This window comes from Mustela lutreola, chromosome 9, assembly GCF_030435805.1.
Source record: "Mustela lutreola isolate mMusLut2 chromosome 9, mMusLut2.pri, whole genome shotgun sequence".
Classification (NCBI taxonomy): domain Eukaryota; kingdom Metazoa; phylum Chordata; class Mammalia; order Carnivora; family Mustelidae; genus Mustela; species Mustela lutreola.
The window spans coordinates 111292815-111317661 of NC_081298.1; the positions used below are offsets into that span (position 1 = coordinate 111292815).

General features: G+C 44.8%; 1 protein-coding gene across 5 annotated transcripts in view; it reads right to left on the minus strand.

The window, feature by feature from the left end:
• The window catches only part of MTA3 (metastasis associated 1 family member 3), a 213370-nt gene that overhangs the window by 158843 nt on the left and 29680 nt on the right, over positions 1-24847 (minus strand). For 4 of the 5 annotated variants that reach the window (XM_059188456.1, XM_059188458.1, XM_059188459.1 and 1 more), the window contains exons 1-2: positions 6074-6172; positions 4366-4433 (exon numbers count right to left, since the gene is read on the minus strand). In XM_059188456.1, coding sequence (XP_059044439.1) covers positions 4366-4433; positions 6074-6101 — 96 coding nt within the window. In that variant the 5' untranslated portion in view covers positions 6102-6172. Of the gene's footprint in view, positions 1-4365; positions 4434-6073; positions 6173-24847 lie in introns of those variants that run through there. The other variant, XM_059188460.1, reaches the window with a different exon arrangement.

The window sequence follows — 24847 nt, forward strand, 5'->3', positions numbered from 1 at the left end:
TCTCCCTCTGCTTGCTGCTCCCCCTGCTTATGCTCTGTCAAATGAATAAACAAAATCTTTAAAAAAAAAAAAAAAAGTGAATTGTCTATAACAATGGTGACTGACAGCTTATCCTAGGAATTTTGTTACAAAAACACATTCTATCCAGAAGATAATTAACAGGGGCCACCTGGCTCCTGGCTGGCTCAGTCAGCAGAACATTTGGTTTTTGATCTCAGGGTCCTGAGTTGAAGCCCCACTTTGGGTGTAGAGATTTCTTTTTTTTTTTAAGATTTTATTTATTTATTTGACAGACAGAGATCACAAGTAGGCAGAGAGGCAGGCAGAGAGAGAGAGAGAGAGGGAAGCAGGCTTCCTGCGGAGCAGGGAGCCCGATGCGGGGCTCGATCCCAGGACCCTGAGATCATGACCCGAGCCGAAGGCAGCAGCCCAAACCACTGAGCCACCCAGGCGCCCCGGGTGTAGAGATTTCTAAAAATAGATATTTAATAAAATAGGTTAATGTCCTTTTTTTTTTTTTAATTTTTTTGATTTAAGTAATCTCTACACCCAATGCAGGGCTCAAACTCATGACTCCAAGATCAAGAGTCACATGCTCTACCAAATGACCCAGCCAAGAGCCTCTAGGTTAATGTCTTTTCCTATCCTGGCTTGATTAGAATATATCAAGTGTTCTTAAATTCATTATTTGGATTTCCCATCGTGTTAACTTTCCCCACTTTGCCAACTTAACCTCTGATCCTCTCAGGGCCTTTATCTGGAAGACTAATGTGGCCTCTCTCCCATGGCTACCTCTTTCTTATTCTTTAGGCCTCAACTTCAATGTCCTTGAGATCCTTTCCTTTTCTATCCAAAAGAAGGGACCTCTGCTATTCCCTAAGTCAAGGCTCTTGTTTATGTCCTTCTTAAAAGTTAACATCAGGATGCCTGGGTGGCACAGTCTATTAAGCTTCTGACTCTTTGTTTTGGTTCAGGTCATGAGATCAAGCACCAAGTCAAGTTCCCTCCTCAGCACAGCATCTGCTTGAGGTTCTCTCTACCTCTCCCTTTGCCTCTCCCCCTACTCATATTTTCTCTCTCAAGTAAATACATAAATCTTTAAAAAAAAAAAGTTAACATCATTTTTGCTATTTTCTTTATGCCTGTTAATTTGCCTTTTCATGTACCCACCCCCCCATGAGAATGGAGACTCTGTGTGGGCAGAAAACATGTCTGTATTGTTCACTGTTATATATCTGAGCCTAGTCTAGTGCCTGGTACATAACAGGTACTCAATAAATATTTGTTTAGTGAATTATTTAAAATAAGATATCCTCAGGCACCTGGGTGGCTCAGTGGGTTAAGCCGCTGCCTTCGGCTCAGGTCATGATCTCGGGGTCCTGGGATCGAGTCCTGCATCGGGCTCTCTACTCAGCAGAGAGCCTGCTTCCTCCTCTCTCTCTCTCTGCCTGCCTCTCTGCCTACTTGTGATTTCTCTCTGTCAAATAAATAAATAAAATCTAAAAAAAAAAATAAATAAATAAGATATCCTTTCCACATTATTTCAGAAATAAAGGCCCTATTGGATGCCTGCGTGGCTCGGTCAGTTGAGTATCTGCCTTCGGGTCCTAGGATCGAGTCCTGCATTGGGCTCTTTGCTTAGTCTGAAGCCTGCTTCTCCCTTTGCCTCTGCCTGCTGCTCCTCTTGCTTGTACTATCTCTTTCTCTCTCTACCTGACAAATTAATAAGTAAAACATTTTTTAAAAAAAGAAAGTCCCTATGTATGGGATGCCTGGGTGGCTCAGTCAGTTAAGTGTCTGCCTTTGGCTCGGGTCATGATGCTGGAGTCCCAGGATGGAGCCCCACATCAAGCTCCCTGCTCAGCAGGGAGTCAGCTTCTCCCTCTGCCCCTCCCCCAGCTCATGTTCTCTTTCTTGCTTAGTCTCTTGCTTCCAAATAAATAAATATTTTTTTTAATGGCCCTAAGTAAATATTTAGTATTTAGCCAATCTGACTTATTTACCAATAATCCATTCATTCAAACTGCTACCATCTGAAAGTACAGTCTACTCTCTCATAATTCAGTCCTCCCCAGCCTGCATAAAACCATTAATATATTAAGGGCTCTCTGCTGAAAGCAGACAGCCAGTGAGAAGGTAAGGATGGAGAGTGAGGGATACTTCTGGAGTGAAGAGTAATATAATGATAAAGGAGTGTGAAATGAGCCAGGTTCAAGCCAGGTGTGCAACCCAGTCACTTAACTACTGTGTCCTTCACAACAACTCCAGGATGCATCTATCCTAAAGGTTTAAGGTTATTCTGAGGCAAAAAAAAAATAAAAATAAAAATATGAATCCCCAGATCATATGCTTCCAGAACACCATGATCTGATGTTTGCAAATTTAGCACAGCTGCAATTTTCCTTCTACTTGTGGGATTATTTGGCTGATGCTTGTCTCCACTACCAGACCTATTTTTGTTCACCCTTGAATTCCTAAAAGCACATATCTAAAAATGCCTGGCAGGTAGCAGGTCCTCAGAAATATCTGAAAAATGAATGAATCAAAATACTTTGTAAATGGTAAAGCTACATGCAAGCATTAACGTCAGACATTTGAGAAATTCATTAATTCAACAAATATTTACCGAATGCCTTAACTATGTGCCAGTCACTTATTCTAAGGCACTTGGGATGTATTAGTGAACAGAAAAGATCACCTCACACAGAGCTTACATTCTAGTCTGGGAAAATGGGCAATGAAAATAAACACAATAACGAAGTATACTGGAAGGTGACAAATGATATGGAGAAAAGAGTAAGGCAGAGCAAGACACAGGGGATTAGAAACAACTTGGTGGCCCTAAGGTATATGCATGTGAAAACAGCCAAGAGTCTACTGTGCTTAGAGCTAAATGAGCAAGGCAGAGAGCAGTAAGAATGGAGGTCAGAGGGACAGGGAGCAGGCAGAGAATATATCTCAAAGGCCAACATTTTTCTTTGTATCCTAATTAATTCTCTAAATAAACTGATAATCAGTTTCAAGTTGCTATACTCTTATACATCAATAACATAAAAGAGAAGATCAGAATAATGCTCCAACATTTCCCACCCAAAGACTGATCTAATCCTAAAGCCATTCTCTTCATTTGCTGGTGGTGGTCTCTAATACAACAGAATTTTTATAAATGCAAGGTCCATGGGGATCTCTCCAGAAGCAAATCAAGATCTCAGGGTTCATCGCGTGCCTGGGTGGCTCTGCCAGCAAAGCATCTGGCTTTGGCTCAGGTCATGATGCCAGGGTCCTGGGACAGAGCCCCACATCAGGCTCCCTGCTCAGTGGGGAGCCTCCTTCTCCCTCTCCCTGCCACTCCCTCTGCTTATACATACACACACTCTCTCTCTCTCTCTTTCGTCAAATAAATAAATAAAATCTTTAAAAAACAAACAAAACTCAGCATTCATAAACCAGAAATGCCCTAAATCAGACTTTGCTTCCTGGGACTCAGAATTGGCCCAATCTCTACATGGTACTTTGGGGGAAATGTATAGCTAGACAGTCCCCAACATTTTAACACTAGGAATTCTCTTAAGCTATAAAAATAACCTTCAAAGCTGGTTGGGAAGAAACCAGAGCACCATTAGTAATCCATGGTTCATACTGTTTATGACTTTTCATATGCCCCCATTATAAAAGCTCACCTATTACAAAGTCACAATGCTTCTGATGTCCTAGACACAAGCAATCAAAAACAAACCTTAATATAAAAGTTTTATTTACTTAAGGCCTAAAGTAGGAAGCTACTTTACATTGTACCAAAACTGTATTCTTTTTTTTTTTTTTAAGATTTTATTTATTTATTTGACAGAGAGATCACAAGTAGGCAGAGAGGCAGTCAGAGAGAGAGGAAGGGAAGCAGGCTCCCCACTGAGCAGAGAGGCGAGGCTCGATCCCAGGACAAAACTGTATTCTTATTAGTCAGTCTTATCCAAAATTTTATAAATTCCCTTTAATACTTTATTTCCTAGCTTTCTCCTTCTAAAACTAGAAGAGAAAAACAATAATCCACCAAAAAGGGAGAAAAACAATTATGACTTTAAATGTAAAAAAGGGATTGAGTTACAGGAGTGCCCTGCCTTGAGAAGCTCTCAGCAATCAAAGGAAATCTGCAGATGTTAAATACTTCATAACATTTAATATCATAGGTAATTATACAAAGCAAAAGAATATTCAGAATTCTGCATGACTGTCTACTCTGCAATCGCTACTTTCAAAGAGTCTAGGAATGAAAGTAAAATCACCCCTTATGCCCTTTACCTAATTACCCTTCAAAGGAAACCAATTATTTTTTAATATTAAAATCCTAAACATTCAGTGTATATATACCTTGTTGAGTTCTTCTATCCTTCTGATTAGATACGGGTTACTGGAGGAATTCTCAAAGTAGACATAATCTGTAATTAAAAGAAGTAAAGAGCTTAATCTTTTCAACAGAAAGTTCACATTTGTCAATCTATGACTTTCTATATTAGGCAATGCACATTCAAAATGAAGCCCGTAATTCATTCCCGGGGAAAAGCAATACAACTTTAATATATTTTCTCATATGCCTACTATTCACAGACCCTTATTTTCCTGGCATTTTCATTTCAATTAATGTGTTATCAAGTTCTCCTAGTATTTGGAGCCACACATCACTTCTTTACTAATAAAAAGACTCGTCTCATCACCGAGTAGTCAGGGCTGACTAAACATGTCTTTCATGCTATAACTGCTTCCACATCTTTTCCCTCCAATCCAATTTACCCTGGAGTATGCTTCTCACATGAAACTATTGACCTAAGACAAATTCAGAGCATCTTGAGAAGCTTAGCAGCCCAAAGTACATTTCAATCACCAACTTAAAAAAAAAAAAAAAAATCAGGTGAGCAGAGTAGGTGAGAGGAAACACATTGACAAACTTTTCCACAGCTCTATTTGGGATGATGGGGGGGGCATGAAAGGGGGTTCCCTTTCTGAAAGAGCTCTCTGGAGATGATATGGGGATTTTGTTAGGCTCTTTAGCAAATTTAATCCAGATCCATTTAGGGTCCTGTTATAAAGAAATCACTGCAGGCTTTCAATTAAAAAAGATAAAAATTTTCAAGTGTGACTTTTCCTCTCATGTAATAGGCTCCCTGGAAACTTCCCACTGTGTGTTTATTTGAAAGGCTGGGCTGCACTGTTATTGTCTATCTTAGTGGCTCTTTCCAGTCTCTCTTCTGCAAACTGGCCTCATTTGTCCAGGCCATTCCCACCACCATCCATCAGGAGCTCAGCTAATGAGCAGAGAAGAGCAAGTCTCACACACAAACACGTCACTTATCTGAATTATTATTTTACCAAGAAAGAGGGAGGAGGGCGTCGTGAGTAGGGAGAAAGTTTGTTTGACCTTATTTCTCTCTTCTGCAGAAGGTTGGGAAAGAGGCAGTCACCAGAGCAAACGTCCAGGCAGAGCTCAACTCCCCACCTCTGGCTGCAGTGCCCCGGCCCCACTAAGCCCCATCTTGGGGGGCTGGGCAAGAAACGGGAGGGAGAGTGAGGAAGGAGAGGTGCAGGGCCCTGTCCCCGCAAACAGGCCTGTCCAGCTGTGCCCCCGGCTCTGCCCCCATCTCCCCCACCCCACACTCCCACTGAAGGGGAGGAGTAGAGCCAGGGGGATGTTCCCCGGTCCCCTCCAAGCCCCCACTGCCTGAAAGCCACGCGGGGAAAGACCACCCTATTAGGGGGCTCGACGGCCGATACCCAATGGGGGCGTCCTGGAAGGGGGCGTCTGAGAATTCACACCCCCTAAGTAAAGGCCTGGCCCTAGAAAACTGAGCGGGGGTGGGAGCGGAGGGGGAGGGTGGGCGCCGGCCCCCGGAGGGCCATGGTCGGGGGAGGGGCGGGTGGCGGGGGTGGGGAGCCCCGGCCCCCTCTGCGGGCCCCGGCGCCCCCCACCCCTGCGCTCTGGGCCCGGGCGCCCGCCGCTCCCGGCGGTTAAGGTGAACTCGCCCGGATCCCCTACTCCCGGAGCCCGCTCCCAGACGGGCCGGGTCGGGCCGAGCCTTCCTACCTCCGACCCGGTACATGTTGGCCGCCATGTCCGCCCGCCCGCCCGCGGAGCCCGAGCCGAGCCCCGCCCGCCGCCGCCGCCGCCGCCGCCTCAGCCTCAGCCTCGGCCGCCGCCGCCGCCGCCGCCTCGCCACGGGGGGAGGGGAGGGAGGGACCGAGGGGAGGGGGAAGTGAAGGGGAGGGGACGCCGCGGGGTGGGGGTAGGTTCCCGCCCCCAGCGACGGGCCAGCACGGCCGTGACGGCCGGGCCGGGGGAGGTCGCTGCGGGGCCAGCGGGGACCTGGGGAGGGCGGTGGTTTGGGGGCCCTCGCTGGAAGTGGAGGACCCTAGGGCAAGGGTCGTGGCCGAAGCGGAGGCCTGTATTGGCGAACGCAGACCAGGAGCTGTTGGATAATTGGGGTGGGGGCAGGGGCTCAGACTCTCCCGAGCCCATACCGCCCCCGCCAGTGTACCCTGTCACCTAGCGACCCCTAGACAGGTCTTCCTCCCTGCTCTGTCCCTGGGGAGCCCTTGCATGCGGGACCTCGAGCACGTGGGTGCCTGCCTGGGGCAAACACTTGGAAACAAATAAGTGCACGCAGCAGAGCACCTTCATCACGTTGATGTTAATGCGGAGGGCCTGGAACCTGCAGGAGGACTCCAGGTGCTACCAGCTTCACCAGGGAGAGACCCTGCTGGGACGAGTCTAGAAAAACTGAGCCCCTCCCAAGTTCACCCCAACTGCATTGATAGAACTATCAGCGTTCACCCCAAAACTGGGCTGAACAGAACACACTCCTGCACACGCTGAGGCCTTGCCTCTAGAGGCCTATAAACGGTGCTGCCCTGCCAGGACAACCGGCCCTTTTTGCCAATAGGAGAGCAAGGCCCTACCTGTTTACCATTACCGCCCCCCCACACACACACACACAAAGGGGCAGATAGTTTCAGTCACCTTGCTGTTGATGGACTGCTCATTAGTTATGTGCCTAAAGCTTTTAAATCATTATTTTCCCATGCTAATTCTCTAAGCATTCCCTGTGTTCTCAGCCTCCATTCCCTCACAGAAGCAAACAACCAAACTGAGTTGAATCTTAGTTGGCAATCCCCCAAATGAACGCAAACAACTTTTTTAAAAAGCCAACCCAGGGCGCCTGGGTGGCTCAGTCAGTTGAGTATCTGACGCTTGATTTTGGCTCAGGTTATGACCTCAGGGGCTGGGATCCGGTGGGCTCCATGCTCAGTGGAAAGCCTGTTTGGGATTCTCTCCCCCCTACCCCTACCCTCCCCTGCTGCCCCCACCCCCACGCTCTCCTGTGCCTACTCTCTTACTCTCAAATAAGTCTTTTTAAAAGTTTTGTTTTAGGGGCGCCTGGGTGGCTCAGTGGGTTAAACCGCTGCCTTCGGCTCAGGTCATGATCTCAGGGTCCTGGGATCGAGCCCCACGTCGGGCTCTCTGCTGGGCGGGGAGCCTGCTTCCTCCTCTCTCTCTGCCTGCTTGTGATCTGTCTGTCAAATAAATAAATAAAATCTTTAAAAAAAATAAAATAAAAAATAAAAGTTTGTTTTAAATTAAAAAAAATAAAAAGCCAATCCATTCCAAAATACTCCCAGACATTGTTGTACAATCCTGGAAAAGTTGATCCCTCACTGTTGTGGGCTGGGTTTGGAGTTGCTGGTGATTTACAGTAGCTACATGTTGGTGACTCTGGGTGTGGGGTCTGTGCAGGGATGGGCAATGTCCCTAGAAAAGAAGATTGTGTTTTGTTTGTATGGTGATGGCATTTGTGATGGTCCATTATCACAAATTATTAAAGTGACAATTTTCTACATAGTTTAGGCAAAGTAAAAAATAAAGTAAGTCACCTTTGCCTGAATTACCTGGATGATTTGTGTGACCCAAGTTTCTTCAGGTATAAAATGGGAACTTTAGTTCCATTTTGCAGGTGGGGTGAGGATCAGCTGTGATGATATATGAAAATACTTTATAAACCATTCAACATACAGCACTATGCAAATAACAGGTGTCTGTTGATTTTATTAACTCCATAAAGTTTCAAATTCCCAAGGGTTTTATGCCATGGGTACAATGTGAGCCTGTGTCAGCTCTTCTGAACCAGAGGGGAAAAAAAGCAGAAGTGTTCTGTTATGCACACAGAATAGCTGTTGTTTATCATAATCCTTTTACTGGAGATCCCACAGAAAACATATTGTGACATATCTGACATCGCTCTCTCCATTTCTGTGCTGACACATAAATAGGTTGAATAATTCGCCGGGAATCATTCAGCAAACCGGTAGCAGTATTAGGATTATAATTCTGCCCTTCCCTCTGGTCTAGCATTCTCTAAACCCAGAAGACTTTCTCCAAGGGAAAAGGCCCCCTGAAAACCGTAAACCACGAAGAAATGCATTACAAGCTTTAGAGGGTTTGTCTATTATTTTTAAGTAAATGAACAAATTCTCCCCTTCAAAATATTTCTCTGTTTCTATTATTTCTGTATTTCTGTCTCATTTCCCCAGCTTTGTGCACCTTACCATGTGTTTGTGGTGACTGTACTCACCATAGTAAATGGGCGTAAGGTGCCAAGAAAACTCCCTCCATCCATACCCATCTCCTCCCCCTTAGGAACAGCCTTATCTAAAAGCCCCCCCAGGAAAGGCCTCAGAGACTTGTGGGGAGAAGCAAGAAGGTTGATGGCACCAGAACCCAGGGCCTTTCCTTCTTCCAGATTCTGTATATTCAACCTCTTCTACCTCTAGCTCCTGGGCCAATGACTTCTACATAGGACATGCTCAGTATCTGACAGCATAAATAACCAACGAATCACGGGCTCAATATCGTTAGGGATCTAGGTACTGAGTTAAATACAAGGTACTTTGTCTATGAAACTTACATACCTCTGAATATCAAAGGGGAACTGCCATGTGGGAGTTGAGTGAATTTTGGAGATTAAAAGAAATCCTCAGGGACACCTGGGTGGCTCAGTTGGTTAAGCAGCTGCCTTCGGCTCAGGTCATGATCCCAGCGTCCTGGGATCGAGTCCCACATCGGGCTCCTTGCTCGGCAGGGAGCCTGTTTCTCCCTCTGCCTCTGCCTGCCATTCTGTCTGCCTGGGCTCGCTCGCTCTCCCTTTCTCTCTCTGACAAATAAATAAAATCTTTAAAAAAAATAAAAAATAAAAAATGAAATCCTCAAACCAGACAAAAGGTGGAAAAGTCTTAACCTTCAAAGACAGCAAAGGCACCTCTATCTCCACAGGCTGCATGATTCAGGTCACAACCATGTCATCAACCAACCCAAACACTCCTAATTTGACGGTTTAGCTTTAAGGCCTCGAGCAAGACTCTAACACCTCTGAGCCTTAAATTCTTCAAAATATGATTAGGGATTGACACCTATGGCCAAGGCCTATGCTAAAAATTTAAATATATAAAGAGTTTGGCACATGTTAAGAACTTTCTATATGTTAGGTCCCTTCTCTCTATTTCAGCCATCCTCACTGCTAAAGAAGAGGTGTCTTCTTCTTGCCAGAAATCCCAGAGCAAATCCAGCCTCCTGTGGGTAAAATTTCCCAACATGGCTGTTGTGATTCAAGAATCGTGATAAGGGGGGCGCCTGGGTGGCTCAGTGGGTTAAGCCGCTGCCTTCGGCTCAGGTCATGATCTCAGGGTCCTGGGATCGAGTCCCGCATCGGGCTCTCTGCTCTGCAGGGAGCCTGCTTCCTTCCCTTCCTCTCTCTCTCTGCCTGCCTCTCTGCCTACTTGTGATCTCTTGCTGTCAAATAAATAAATAAAATCTTTAAAAAAAAAAAATCGTGATAAGGGATTACCTAAGGGCCCAGGCCCTTCCTGTGTCAATTTCTAGCATCCCACCACTTAGCTGAAGAGAAACAGATGTTCAAGAAAGCAGTAGATGGTACAGAGTTGGTTTTTGTCAGTCTGAGGATGGAGTCATTTTTGTTTGGTTTTTGTTTTGTTTCGTTTTTTAAAATTTTTATTTATTTATTTATCAGAGAGAGAGAGAGCAGGGAGGCAGAGTGGCAGGCAGAGGGAGAAGCAGGCTCCCTGCTCAGCAAGGACCCCAATGCAGGACTCGATCCCAGGATGCTGAGATCATTACCTGAGCTGAAGGCAGCCGCTTAACTGACTGAGCCACCCAGGTATCCCTGAGGATACAGTTTTCATTAGGATCTACGGAGATGGCCATAGAGCTTGGAAGCTTTGTGATAATTGAACTCAGGAAAGGAACTTGGGTGGAGGGGGTGCGTCGGGGGAGTGTAGAATGTAAATAATCTGAAAGTAGATGCCAGGCTTTGGATAAAAGACTGTATCTTTTTCTTTCACACTCTCTCTTTTTTCTTTTCTTTCATTAACTTATGTAGTAAAATTCTTTTGGAAAAAGGCCAGCCTGTCTCAGCTATTCTAAGGAGGTCCTGGGTTTTAAAGTGTATGAGTGTATCCTAGGAAAAAGGTAAGCATAGGACGGCAAGAATTAAAGCAAGGAGCCCTTGAAGGAAAGGAAACCCAAGACAGGCATTCTTCTCAGGTCAGGGAGCTTTTCCTTCCATTCATCCCTATGTTGAAAACATGAAACTCAGAGCCAATCCCTGAAGGTCTTGGTTTTGGAAGTGTGCATTTTAGGGTTCTGTAGTTCTCTCATGCCCTCAAAGGGGAACTGACTCAGCCATTGGGTGGTATCCACAGGAGGTTCTTACTCTGGTGACAATACTGCTTCCAGGCAGCAGAAAAGGGATCAGAAGTCACAATGGGGACAAGGGTGAACCCCAGAAAATTTGAACTAATTGATCTTAGTGCTTTCCTTTTTTAGCCTGTCTAGTGCTATGAATCTGATGGTTGGACAGTTCCGGGTATGGAGTCAGGAGAAAGAATTCTAAGGGACAATGGGAATGTCTAAGGGGTAGAACAGGGAGTGTTTATAGGAATGACTCAGGCTGTAGTAAAGAGGATTAGACAAGGCAGAGAGTCTAGACAGCAGATCAGTTGGCAGTTTAGTAAGAAAGGATGATGGCCTGACCTAGGGTAGAGGCAGTGGGATGTGAGAAAAGTAGAAGGATTTGTGAAAGACTTCTGAGGTAGGGACTACGGGATCGGGTGACTTTGCGGAGGCAGGGTGTGAAAAGGTAACACTACATTATGAGTAAGTCAATGGGAAAAGATATGAAGCAGTGAGTTTAAAACACTGTAGAGGAGGGAGTGCCTGGCTGGCTCAGTAGGAAAAGCACGAGGTATTTGATCTGAGAATGGTGAGTTCAAGCCCCATATTAGGTGTAGAGATTATTAAAATAATAATAATAATAATAATAAAATAAATAAACTTTAAAATATAAATTAATTAATTAAAGAAAATACTGGGGCACCTGGCTGGCTCAGTTGCAGTAGCGTGCAACGCTAGATCTCAGGGTTGTGAGCTCAGGCCCCACATTGGGTGTAAAGATTACTTTAAAGAAGAAAATAGGGGCGCCTGGGTGGCTCAGTGGGTTAAGCCGCTGCCTTCGGCTCAGGTCATGATCTCAGGGTCCTGGGATCGAGTCCCACATCGGGCTCTCTGCTCAGCGGGGAGCCTGCTTCCTCCTCTCTCTCTGCCTGCCTCTCTGCCTACTTGTGATCTCTGTCTGTCAAATAAATAAATAAAATCTTTAAAAAAAAAAAGAAAGAAGAAAATAAAATCTTCAAAAATGTTTTTAAAATGAAATACAATACTGTAGAGGAAGGAATTTGGGGGAGGAAGGATAGTTGGCAGATTCAGTGTTAAATGGATTATGTTCAAGGTGCTTTTGGAAACATCCGAATAGATGTTTCCTCTTTAGACAGAGGTGGATGAGTAGGCCTAGAGCTTGGAGAGAGATCGGTGCTGGAAATATCCACTTCTGTGTCACCATCTGCACAGAGCCCAGCCTGTCTTGTCTAAGAAGTAAACCAAACCCAGGCCTCAGGGGAAGAAGCAGGTTCCCTGAGTCCTTCAGCTTGGGTAAAAACAGGTTTAGCAGGTCCAGGTTCAGGAGATCAGAGTCCAGGTCCAAATGTGCAAACAGGCAGGGCATGGGCAGAGAGCAACACAAGTCACTGACCAAGACAGACAGTGAAGACAAAGAATGCCCAGGGCTGACCATCTCACAAGGGTCAGTGAGTGAAATTCTCAGATACAGAGAGAGAGTTTTGCTCCCAGCTCTGGAAAAGCAGGCAGGGTTGGGAAGAAGGAAAGAGGAAAGGAAAGCCAGAAAAAAAAAAAAAAAAAAAAAAAAAAAAAAAAACAGGAAAAGAGAAGGGATACAGTCTGAAAAAGCAAACCTGACTATTTCCTACCTTACCTTCTTGCCTCTAAGATGGTGTAGTGGGTTGAATCGTGGTCTCCCAGAAGATGTGATGACCTAAAACTCATGAATGGCATCTTATTTAGATAAAGGGTATTTTCAGATGAAATTAAGGATCTAGAGATGAGATCAGCCTGGATTGGAAGGGCCCCAAATCCAATGACAAGTGTTCTTATAAGAGACAGAAGACACAAAATGAAGAGGAAAAGACCACATGATAGTGGAGACAGAGACTGGAGTTACTTGGTCATAAGCCAAGGAATGTCGAAGATTGCCAGCAACCACCAGATATTGGGGAAGAGGAATGGAATGGATTCTCCCTTAGAGCCCTCAGAAGGAATCAACCCTGCTGACACCTTGATTTCTCTGTGTGGAAATATGTTTCTGTTGTTTGAAGCCACCCGATTTGTAGTAATTTGTTATGGCAGTCCTGGGAAACTAATACAGATGGTATCCACAACTCAATTTTAAGTAAACATAGATTCAGCCAGAAAACACTGAACACTGTATGCAGAGCCTAAGGGACATAACATAAGAGAAGAAAAGAGAGACACGCAAAGAAAAAGGGGGATCCAATACCACTTCATCTAAGTCCTGTCCAAACCCTGGAGACAAAGCTTGGCTGTGCTTTTGGTCTGTCTCTCCTCCTAGCTGTCATGGTTGGCTTAGTACTAACAGAAAATAACCACAAGATGCTATGATCCCTAGCTAAGAACCAGTGGAGGCATCCCAACATTTTTTCTTCACCAGCACACCTGAAGGATGTCACATATTCCCAGTAGCAGCAGTCAATTATCAACATGGTGGTGCACCAATTAACCTTTCAGTTGGTTTCCTTTGTCAGAAAGTCTTCTGGCCCCTGAGATCCCAATCCATACTTCTATGGAGGGTAGTATGGTAGAGGTTACCAAAAATATAAGGCCTGTCTACAGAAGTTCCCTTTCCTTCAACAAATATGTATTACGCACTATTGAAGGCATTGAGGACATACCAGTGACTAAGAGAGTAAAAACACTTGTTCCCCTGGAGCTTGTATTCTACGGGGCAAGACAGACAATGAGCAAGTAAAGAAATCAATAGATACGCTAGTATAGAATGATGAATGTTCTAGAGAAAATAAATCAGGATAAGGGAATAAAAAATGATGGTGGTAATCAGGGAAGACCTCTCAGAAGTATTAAGAACTGAAAAGAGACCTAAATGATGGAATGGAATGAACCACTGGGATATCTGGGGAGCAACATTCCAGGTAAAGGGAGTAGCAAGTGCGAATTCCCCAAATCAAGACTCTGCTTGACCTGATCATGACCTAGGAAGGACAGTGTGAGTAAATGAGATCAGGGAGGTGAGCAGGGGCAAGATCACGTAAGGCATGCTAGGCCATGGTAAAGAGTTGGGATTGTATTCTAAATATAATGGGAAGATTTTGGATGATTTTAAACACAGGAGAGAGGGAAACCGATTTATGTTTCTTAAAAGATTACTTGAGGAACACAGAATTGAAGGGGGAACGTTATAACATCCAATTCAAAAGAGCATGATTGTTGGGACACCTGGGCAGCTCAGCCTGTTAAGTGGAAGACTCTTGATTTCAGCTCCGATCATGATCTCAGTGTCCTGAAATTGAGCCCCTGTTGGGCTACCTACTCAGTGGGGAATCTGCTTGTCCCTCTCCCTCCTCCTCCTCCCTCCACAGGTTCTCTCACTCTCAAATAAATTTTTTTTAAAAAGCTCATGTCTAAAAAAGTAAGATTGGGACACCGAGGTGGCTCAGTTGATTGAGCGTCTGCCTTTGGCTCAGGTCATGATCCCAGGGACCTGGAATTCAATCCCAGTCAGGCTCCTTGCTCAGCAGGGAGTCTGCTTCTCTGCCAGCCCCTCCCTCTGCTGTGCACCTCTCTCTCCTTCTCTGTCTGGCAAATAAATAAAATCTTTAAAAAATAAATAAATAAAAATTAAATTTAAAAAAAGCATGATTGTGTTCTCTGGTGTTATCAAACAGATACTAGGAATTCAAGACTCACCAATCCAAAACAATTTTTTTCAAAGATTTATTTATTTATTTGAGAGAGACGGCACACAAGCACAAGCACAAGAAGGGACAGAGGGAGAGGGGAAGCAGACTACCTGCTTAGTAGGGAGCCTGACACAGGGCTAAATCTCACAACCCTGAGATCATGACCCTGACATCATTACCCTGGGATCATGACCAAGAGTCAGATGCTTAGCCTCCTGAGCCATCCAGGCGCCCCTCCAAACCAAAATGTATGACAATGCAAAACCAAAACTCCTGCTGTGTTTCATTTGGTATAATAATGAAAGAGACCACTTCTAACTCTATTCGTGGTTCTGAGACCTGTATCTAATGGCTATGGGGAAAATGGCAACATATACTGGCCACTTTAAAAAATTTTGTACCAAATCATCAAGACCCATGTTTGGAGGTAGAGATTACTATAAATAAATAAGAAATAAATAAATAAATAAATAAATGCAAACAGTTTTGTACCAAATCATAAAAGATTATCTAGGGGCCCTTGGGTGCTCAGTCGGTCAAGCAGCTGCCTTTGGCTCAGGTCATGATCCCAGGGTACTAGGACTGAGCTTCTCATGGGCTCTTTGCTCAATGGAGAGCCTGTTTCTCCCTCTCGCTCTGCCTGCCACTCTGCCTACCTATGCTTTCTATCTTGTCTACAGATAAATAAGTAAAAAAAAAAAAAAAAATTACCTAATCATATAGGCTGTTTTTCTCCTTTAGCTCTAGTACTGTGATAGCTTTTCACAGGCCATTCACCTAGTCTTTTGGCTGAATTGCATCTTCATAATGGGGGCACATAGTAAGACCAGTGAATCCCATGGGTATGAGCCGCTTACTGCATTTTTTCAACTTAAGAAAAAGCTTCTTGGTTGTAAGCAATGCCATGTGTAATTGCATGGCCTGAAATAAAGCCTTTTGAAACTTAAAAACAAAAATAAACAAAAAAAACCACAAACAAACAAAAGAAAGATCACTTGAGCTGCTGTGCAGAGGATAGACTGTGAGGAATATAAACAGGTAGACCAGGTAGGAGACTAACATAGTTTAAGGAGGAAGGAGATAACAAATGTTGGGAATAGAATTGTAGTTGTCACAGCCAATGGAGATACTTTATTTTATTTTATTTTTAAGATTTTTTTAAAATTTATTTGACAGAGAGAGACACAACGAGAGAGGGAACAGAAGCAGAGGGAGTGGGAGAGGGAGAAGCAGGCTTCTGGCAGAGCAGGGAGCCTGATGCAGGGCTCAATCCCAGGACCCTGGGATCATGACCTGAGCCAAAAGCAGATAGATGCTTAATGACTGAGCCACCCAGGCGCCCTGGAGATACTTAAAAAAAAAAAAACATTTAGTTATTTAATGAAGAGAGAGAGAGGTGGGCAGTGACAGAGGGAGAGAGGAAGAGAAAATCTTGAAAGAAAATCTGACGCCAGGCTCAATCTCATAACCCTGAGATCATGACCTGAGCTAAACTCAAGAGCTGGATACTTAACCAATTGAACTACCTAGGCACCCCAAAGGAGATGTATTTTTAAGGCAGACCCAACAGTTCTTGCTGAAGGATTGGATGTAGGAGATGAGAGGACAAAACCAATGGACTTCTGAATGCTTGTAGATACATGTTCAGAGGTGTTAAATAGACAAGTAGATATGGGCTCTCACACTCAGCACAGAGACCCAGGCTAAAAATGCAAATCTGTGTAGGCAATCCATGAAGCTAAGGACTGGTCAGATCAGCTAAGAGAGAGTAGATGGAGAGGCCAACAGAAACCAGAGCCCTGGGGAAATCCAGCATTGCTAACATGTTCTGTACCCAGGCTGCACCAGATGAGCTACTACAATACCAAGCCCTACCTCCAGAGATCCAGATTTAATCAGTGTGGAGTGGATTCTGATTTTCAGTAAAAAAAAAAAAAAAAACAAAAAAAAAAACAACTTTGGTTGTTCTAATAGATAGCCAAGATTGAGAACTACTTGTAATAAACCAGAAGAGAAACACTGAGGGAGTAGTGACGGAAGTGGGAGAAAAACTAGAGGATACAGGTCCCAGAAACCAAAGGGAGGGGTTCCACCGTGATAAATCACGTCTACAGATGACCCCTGGATTTGACAGGGCGCCAGTCATCGGGACCAACTCCCTGGTCATCTTTGATTCGGTGGCTCCTGACTCTCCCCATACCAAGGCAGTTCAAAATGAATTCGCAGAGTTCTGGCCCTAGTTATTCTACAGAGTAGATGACTCCTGGGGCGGGTGGGAAGGGGGGCTTATGAAACCCTCAGACTGGAGGATGGAGACTAGACCTTGCTCTTTTCATCAGCTCATTTTCTCTGTATCTGTAGGTTTATAGCAGCTGCCCTTTCTAAAAGAGACCGAGGAAAGTTTATTTGCACTCTTGATTTCAAAAAGCACAGAATATGTGAAAGGGCTCAAAGCTATACTTTGAACTTCTGGATAAATAAATCGTTGTTTATGTTTCCTTTTATCTCTGTAGAGTTTTGGAGGGAAAAAAAAAAAGCGTGAGTGTTACAGAGCTGCCCCAAGGAGCTTTTTCTACAAAGCCGGGCCAGACCATGTCATTAATGACGACCAACACCATGCTTCCCATCTAATTGCACAGATCACAGCACTGAGGGGCTAGCTCCAAAAAGAGGGCACCTGGGGGCAGTTTAATCTTTTTGAGGTTTTGGCAAATAATACCCAGGGCTTGTCCAGCCAAATCCCGTCACGGGTTCCTTCCCGTGAGAGAAGACAAAGTGTGCAATCCTTGGAAGCCCTGACTTGCCCTCCGGGCTTCTGGTATAATGGGGTGAAATTTGGACTGTGTACTTGGAATAGAAGGTGGAGTCCATGTTAGGAGCCAGAATTCTGGAGGTGAAGGGAGAACAGAAGGTTCTAGCATTTCATGGAGTCTCCTTATTCCTGTGCCCTGGAACCCAGCTGCCTCCTTACATTTGGCGTCTGGATCATTGGTTCCACATTCACACGGAATCTAGGTCAGACCTGTTCTAAGAGGCCCTGAAGTCTCCCCACCAGGTTAGAGCAACCAGGAAGGCGGAGTCCGGAGAATGTGAGGCGTAGGTGTTCCTGCTGCTTCCTGCTCCTCCCACTCTCCCCACCAACACACACACCCTTGCACCCCCGCATGGTCCTCGGATTGGGGCTGCCATGGGGACAACACAAGGACTCCGTACACGAGTAGCTTTGAGAAGTCCTCAGGCTCAAGGCGGATTTCTCTGTTGTAGTCCAGCTTCTCCCAAAGCGGCTGCTGGAGAGGGCAGGCCCTGAGACTTGAGAGATGGCTTGACTCCCAGCTGGTGGCATGTTCCTGGGATCAGATGCATTATTTATGACGCTGGTGTCAGCATGGCTCCCAGGCACCAGGGGAAATGGAAAAGGCACTTGGGCCTGGGCTGATTAAACTAAATATTTAAACAGGAATCAGGAATTGAGGCAAAATTCATTTTTCTTCACTAAGGCAGAGAGCGCCACAAATGACTTCAAGGCTGAGGACTTCGTAAACACCCTGCAGGTCATAAGAGAAGACAGAGAGCCCCTGCTCCTCCACAGTCAGCTCCCTAGTCCTCTCTGGAGCCAATCTCAAGGGTGTGTGGGAGACTTGGGAGTCAGAGTAGGGGAGGGGAGATGGGGAAGCAGGCAAAAGGTTTGAGCCACGATGGGAATGAGATTAGGAGACACCAGGACAAAGTCAGGCTGGGTTCATGCTTCTGGCTGCTTTTTCTTTCTCCAGACTCCTCTTCCTGGTCCATTAAGATCTGTTCCATTACATTTCCCCACATTATTGCACTTACTTTTTGATTAGCTGGAAAGAGGGCGGTGGGGTGTCAGGCAATCATGAACCAATGCTCTTGTCTTAATTCTTCCTATCCCGCCAGAGACAGGTCCCAGGTGAGGAAGCCAACATCTACCCGCCTGCACACTAACACGGAGGAGACCCCTCGCAGAGAGCCCACAGGGGAGCTGGGCCCTCTATTTATAACATACAGAAATCAGGGTGCCTGGGTGGCTCAGTTAGTTAAGCGTCTACCTTCAGCTCAGGTCATGATCTCAGGGTCCTGGGATGGAGCCCTGTGTTGTGCTCCCTGCTCAGTGGGGAATCTGCTTCTCTCTCTCCCTCTCCCTCTGTTTGTGCTCTCTCTCTCTTTCTCTCTCTAGCTCTCATCCTCTCTCAAATAAATAAAGTCTTTCTTAAAAAAAAAAAATACAGAAATCTCCAGATCTGAGCAAAGATGAGATCTGAAAAGGAAATTTCCTGGTGGAAAGAAACACTTGTCATTTGGTCTGGCTCTTCTCACTGTTGTTTCCTCCCTGTGGGGTCCTTCAATTGTATTTCCATACCAGTCACCATCCCTGGCCCCCAGGGATGTGATTTTCTCAGTCCCAGCATGAACACGCTCCCTTTTCCTCCCATTATAGCTGAGACAGGCTGACATTTTCAAAATTAACTTTTATAAGAATTTAGGAAAGAGAGGGAAATAATTGCAGAAAATACATATGAATAAGTTCAATTCAGTTCGACATTTATGGAAAGTCTTGTGCTTAGCCAGCGTGCTATGTTCTGGGGTACCTTGATGGATAAAATGGCATTCTGGTCCTCCAAGTATTCACTACCCAATGGGAGAGGCAGTTGTGAATATATGATGAGGTATAATCTAATAAGATAAGGGCCACATTAGTCCAGAATTGGGAGTAATTAAAATGGCCTGCTGCAGGGGCAGAGCTGGCCAGAGAAGGCTTTAAAAGAAGCTAATATTTGATCTGGACATTAAATTAAAATAAGGATTTTGCCTGGTAAAGAGTCAGGAAGGATATAACAGACAAAGGGAGCAACATATAGAAAGTACACACATGGGGGCGCCCAGGTGGCTCAGTTGGTTAAGCAACTGCCTTCAGCTCAGGTCATGACCCCAGGGTCCTGGGATGGAAGCCCCAGTTGGGCTTCCTGTTTGGGGAGGAGTGGTTGAGCAGTGTGGGGAAGAGGGGAGGGGAGGAGTCTGTTTTCCCCCTTCCTTCTACTATTCCCTCTGCTTCTTGTGCTCTCTCCTGCTCTGGTAAATAAATAAAATCTTAAAAAAAAAAAAAAAAAAAAAAAGAAGAAGAAGAAGAAGAAGAAAGAAAGAAAGAAAGGAAAAAAAAAGAAAAGAAGGGGTACGTGGGTGGCTCAGTGGGTTAGGCTTCTGCCTTCAGCTCAGGTCATGATCTCAGGGTCCTGGGATCGAGCCCCACATGTGGAGATCTCTGCTCAGCGGGAGCCTGCTTCCCCCACTCTACCTGCTGCTCTGCCTACTTGTGATCTCTCTCTCTTTGTTAAATAAATAAATAAAATCTTAAAAAAAAAAAAAGAAAGAAAGAAAGGAAAGGAAAGGAAAGAGAAAAGAAAGACACATGTGGTATATGAGAACCAACTGTAACCTTGGTTCAAGTCCAGGGTGCTAAGGAGTTTGACCTAATCCTATGGTGCCTATAGGCAATGGGGGAGATCACATGATTATGTTTGTGTTTAAGTAAGAAGTATAATAGTGGCTAAAATTTAATAAATTATCATTTTGATTTAAGTAACAATCTCCTATGAGTTAGGCTGGCATAAATACATGAAGTTTCTAGACCTGCAGTACTGACAATAGAGCATGGGCTAAAATATTGCCATCCTATGAAGGAGGCAGTCTCCCTAGAAGACTTGTTTTTAATTTCAACGGAGAGAAATATTTAAGACAACAAGGGATAAATCAGAGTTTATAGATTAAGTTGAGTTAGAACTTTCATGTTACTGTTAGGGACTGAATGTGTCTTCACAAAATTTGTATGTTGAAATCCCAATATCCACAACATGATGGTATTAGGAGGTGGGGCGTTTGGGAGGTAATTGGGTCATGAAGGTGAAGCCTCCCCAAAAGGGATTAGTGCTCTAATTAAAGAGACCCTAGAGAGCATTAGCCTGGAGTGAGGATATGGTAGGAAGCCTTAGCCTGGAAGAGGGCCTTCAGCACAACCTGACAATGCTGGTACCTTGATCTTGGGCTTCCAGACTCCAGAAGTGTGAGGAATAGATATTAGTTGTTTATAAACTTCCAGTGTATAGTTGGGGCGCCTGGGTGGCTCAGTGGGTTGAGCTGCTGTCTTCGGCTCAGGTCATGATCTCAGGGTCCTGGGATCAAGCCCCGCATCGGGCTCTCTGCTCAGCAGGGAGTCTGCTTCCTCCTCTCTCTCTGCCTACCTCTTTGCCTACTTGTGATCTCTGTCTGTCAAATACATCAATAAAATCTTTAAAAAAAAAAAAAAAAAAAAACTTCCAGTGTATAGCATACTGTGGCAGCCTAAATGGTCTAACACCTAAATGGTCTAACATACTTGGGAAAGGCAAGAATGACCCAAATACGAGGAAAAGCAGTGTTTTTGCCTGAGGACCCTTCAGAAATCCCAGCTGTCTGTGGCACCTGGGTGGCCCAGTGGGTTTAGTATTGACTCTTTTTTCTCCCTCTTAATGATTTTATTTATTATTTGAGAGACAGACAACACAAGCAGGGGGAGTAAGAGCTGGAGAGGGAGAAACAGGCTTCCCGCTGAGAAGGGAGCCCTACGCAGGGCTCAAGCCAAGGACCCTGGGATCATGACCTGAGCTGAAGGCAGACGCTTAACCAACTGAGCCACTCCGGTGCCCTAGTATCCGACTCTTGATTTTGGCTCAGGTCATGATCTCAGGATCATGAGACCCTCCATGGGGCTCCTGCCTCAGCAGGGGAGGCTGCTCTCCTGGGTCTGGGGATTTGAGCCCCAGGCCCCAAGCTCAGCAGGAGTCTGCTTGAGATTCTCTCCCCTGCCCGGGCTCCCCAGCCCCGCCGCCACTGGTGCACCAGCAACTCTCTCTTTATCTCTGTATAAAAATAAATAAATCTTGGAAAGAAGGAAGGAAGGAAGGAAGGAAGAAAGGAATCCTGGCTGTCTAAGGCCTCATGTGTCTTGAAGGATGAGATCACCAAGCCCTAGAAAATTCTTTTTGGGAGGTGCCTGGGTGGCTCAGTAGGTTAAAGCGTCTGCCTTCAGGTCATGATCCCAAGACCCTGATCTAGCCCTGCCTTGGCCTTCCTGCTCAGTGGAGAATCTGCTTCTCCCTCTCTCCTCCCATGACCCCTCAGAAAATTCTTTTCAGGAAGAGCAAATAAAGATTTTGGAGCTCCTAAGAGAACTGGTTATAAAAGTTTAAGAACTTGAAAGAGATGGTTATTCAGACCTGTGAGAGAGACTTCCAGATGTTGTGAACTCGGAGATTTTTAAGGACCTAGAATTATCCCAACTTGAGAAATCAGGATCTGAAGATCTGAGGACTGAGGTTGCCCAGGCCCTTTTAAAAATGAACTGAAGAGTTACAGGTGGCAAACTACAATAATTTTTTTAAAAAAAGATAATCAGGGGGTGCCTGGGTGGCTCAGCTGGTTAAGCATCTGCCTTAGGCTCAGCTCATGATCCCAGAGTCCTGGGACTGAGTCCTGCGTCGGGCTCCCAGCTTCATGGGCAGTCTTCTTCTCCCTCTGAACCTCTCCCCTCTCACACTCTCTCACTGTCTCCTTCTCAAATAAATAAGGAAAACCTTTAAAAAAAATAAATAAAATAAATAAAAAGGTAAACGGGCTCTCTGCTAAGTGAGGAGCCTGTTTTCTCCTCTCTCTCTGCCTGCCTCTCTGCCTACTTGTGATCTCTGTCAACTAAATTAAAAAAAAAACAAAAAAATCTTAAAAAAAAAAAAAAAAAAGAACTGACCACAATTTATAGACTCCCAAAGATATGGCCTTGTGTTCCTTCTGCCATCTATCTCTGACCCTAAGTGTCTAAGAAATTTAGTAGGAAAAAACTGACCTCCCCCCTTAAAAAGCTACAAAATATGAGTGAATAAGATAGGCTGATTAAAACACATATGGTACAATTACATTTTAAAAACAACAACAAAATTCGGGGTGCCTGGGTGGCTCAGTTGGTTAGGTGTCCAACTCTGGATCTCAGCTCAGGTCTTGATCTCAGGGTCCTGAGTTCAAGCCCCATGTTGAAACCTCCTTAAAAAACAAACAAAAAGAATCACAAATTATATATCTATAGTGTAAATATATAGGCATATATAAATGTATTCAAGACGGGCTGGGACGATCTACACCCAACAGTACTTACCTCTGGCTCTGGGGGCAGGCAGCTGGAGATGCAAGAAAAATAGCTCAGTTATCTTCTGTGTACTTCCATACTGCTTGAAGTGTTTTTTTTGTTTGTTTGTTTGTTTGTTTGTTTTAACAATGGGAAGGTTTTACATTTTCATCAAAAACATTTTTTAATTAAAAGGAAAAAAATGAATAACACAGACACAAAAATAATAGATTAGAACTTCCTGAAGTCGTTTATCTGTCCAGAAACCTTCACTTCTCTTGGGTATGAGGACTGCACCCGTTTCCCTTGCACCCACCCAAGACTCGACCAGTCTGTTCTGCAGAGAAGTGGGGAAAGACAGTGAGCCAGAGGGGGAAAGGCAGAAAACCTCCCCAACCTTCTAGGGCACCCCAGATTCCTCTGCCTTTCTGAGGGATAGCCTCATTCCACCCCTGGATTCGTGAGACAGTCCTCTCCCTTAATAACACATTTCCTTTTTTTTTTCCGTCTTTAGCTTACATAAACCCAAACCAAAAACCAAAAACAAAGAAACAACCCAAAACAAAGAAACCAAAAGAAAACAAACAAAAAAAAATCAAACCAAACCAACATAACAAAAAACCTAATAGAGCCAAGAAGATACCAGATCACAAATGCCTATGTACACCAGGCTAAGGTGAAACTTTTTTTAAAGGATTTTATTTATTTATTTGACAGACAGAGATCACAAGCAGGCAGAGAGGTAGTCAGAGAGAGGAGGAAGCAAGCTCTCTGCTCAGAGAGCTATGTGGGTCTTTGATCCCAGGACCCTGGGATCATGACCTGAGCCGAAGGCAGAGGCTTTAACCCACTGAGCCACTCAGGTGTCCCTAAAGATTTTTTTTTTTTTTTTTAATTCATTTGAGAGAGAGCATGAGCAATGGGGCAGAGGCAGAGGGAGAGAGAGAAATGGACTCCCTTCTGAGCACGGAGCCTGATATGGGGCTCAATCCCAGGACCCTGGGGTCATGAACTGAGCCGAAGGCAGACTCTAACTGAAGACAGATCCTTCACCATCTGAGCCATCCAAGTGCCCCTAAGATGAAACTTTTTTCTGTGAAGACACAGGGAGACTCTGAACGGTTTTTCTGTTTTGTTTTGTTTTGAAATTTTATTTATTTAAGTGATCCCTACTCCCAGTGTGGGGCTCAAACTTAAATCTTGAGATCAAGAGCCGTTTGCTCTTCTGACTGAGCCAGCCAGGCGCCTGGATTCTGGAGGGTTTTAAGCAAAGAAGGATGTGACAACCATCTTAGAAATACCCCTCAGGAGCAGCAAAAAGGACAAATCTGAGAAGGGCAAGACTAATGCAAGTGGGATAGGGAAGCTGAAGGGGAAAAAAAAGTCAGATGCTTAACCGACTGAGCCATCCAGGTTTCCTGGAACTCCATTTCTAGAAAGGCTCAGTCCCCTCGCCATTTACTCATGTTCTTTGTTTATTTGTTTGTTTAAGATTTTATTTATTTATTTGGCAGAGAGAGACACAGTGAGGGAGGGAACACAAGCAGGGGGAGTGGGAGAGGTAGAAGGCGGCTTCCCAGCGAGCAGGGAGCCCGATGCAGGGCTCGATCCCAGGACCCTGGGATCATGACCTGAGCCGAAGGTAGATGCTTAACCACTGAGCCACCCAGTCGCCCCCATTTACTCATGTTCTATATTTTACCTTGCATCTGAATAAACCAAAGAACCTATGTTCCTACTCCAAGGGGGAGGCAAGAAAGTTAATCATTCTGAGTTTCATCCTAGGCCCTCAAACAACTGAAGACCTCTAAAAAGAACTAAATTTCAGACATGTTCCAGGAGAACAGGCTCAAACAAATCTCCGTGGACACTGGCATCAATATCCCTACCTTTGGTAATTTATAGAGTAACACCTGCCGTTCACTTGCTCTTGATCAGACCCTACCCTGGTTTCCTGAAGAAACACATACGTGGACCCCTTTCCAATATAAATCCCCAGTCCCAAGCAATGAAGAGACTCACTCTCATTTCCTTTCTGAGTCTCCCAGACACTCTGTCTGCTATACTCTGTCACTCACCCTCTTCCATAAACAGCTTCCTCTTGGCTCAGGTTTGATTTCTATCCTGTGCAAAGCCAAGGACTCTCTTGGCTGGTCCTGTGGGACCCCTCTGGGTCTTTGGACCTGGCCTGCCTACATCCAGTTATAGAAAGCTTTTTTAATAGTCCAGTTATTACAGAAAGCTTTTTTTTTTTTTAAAGATTTTATTTTTAAGTGC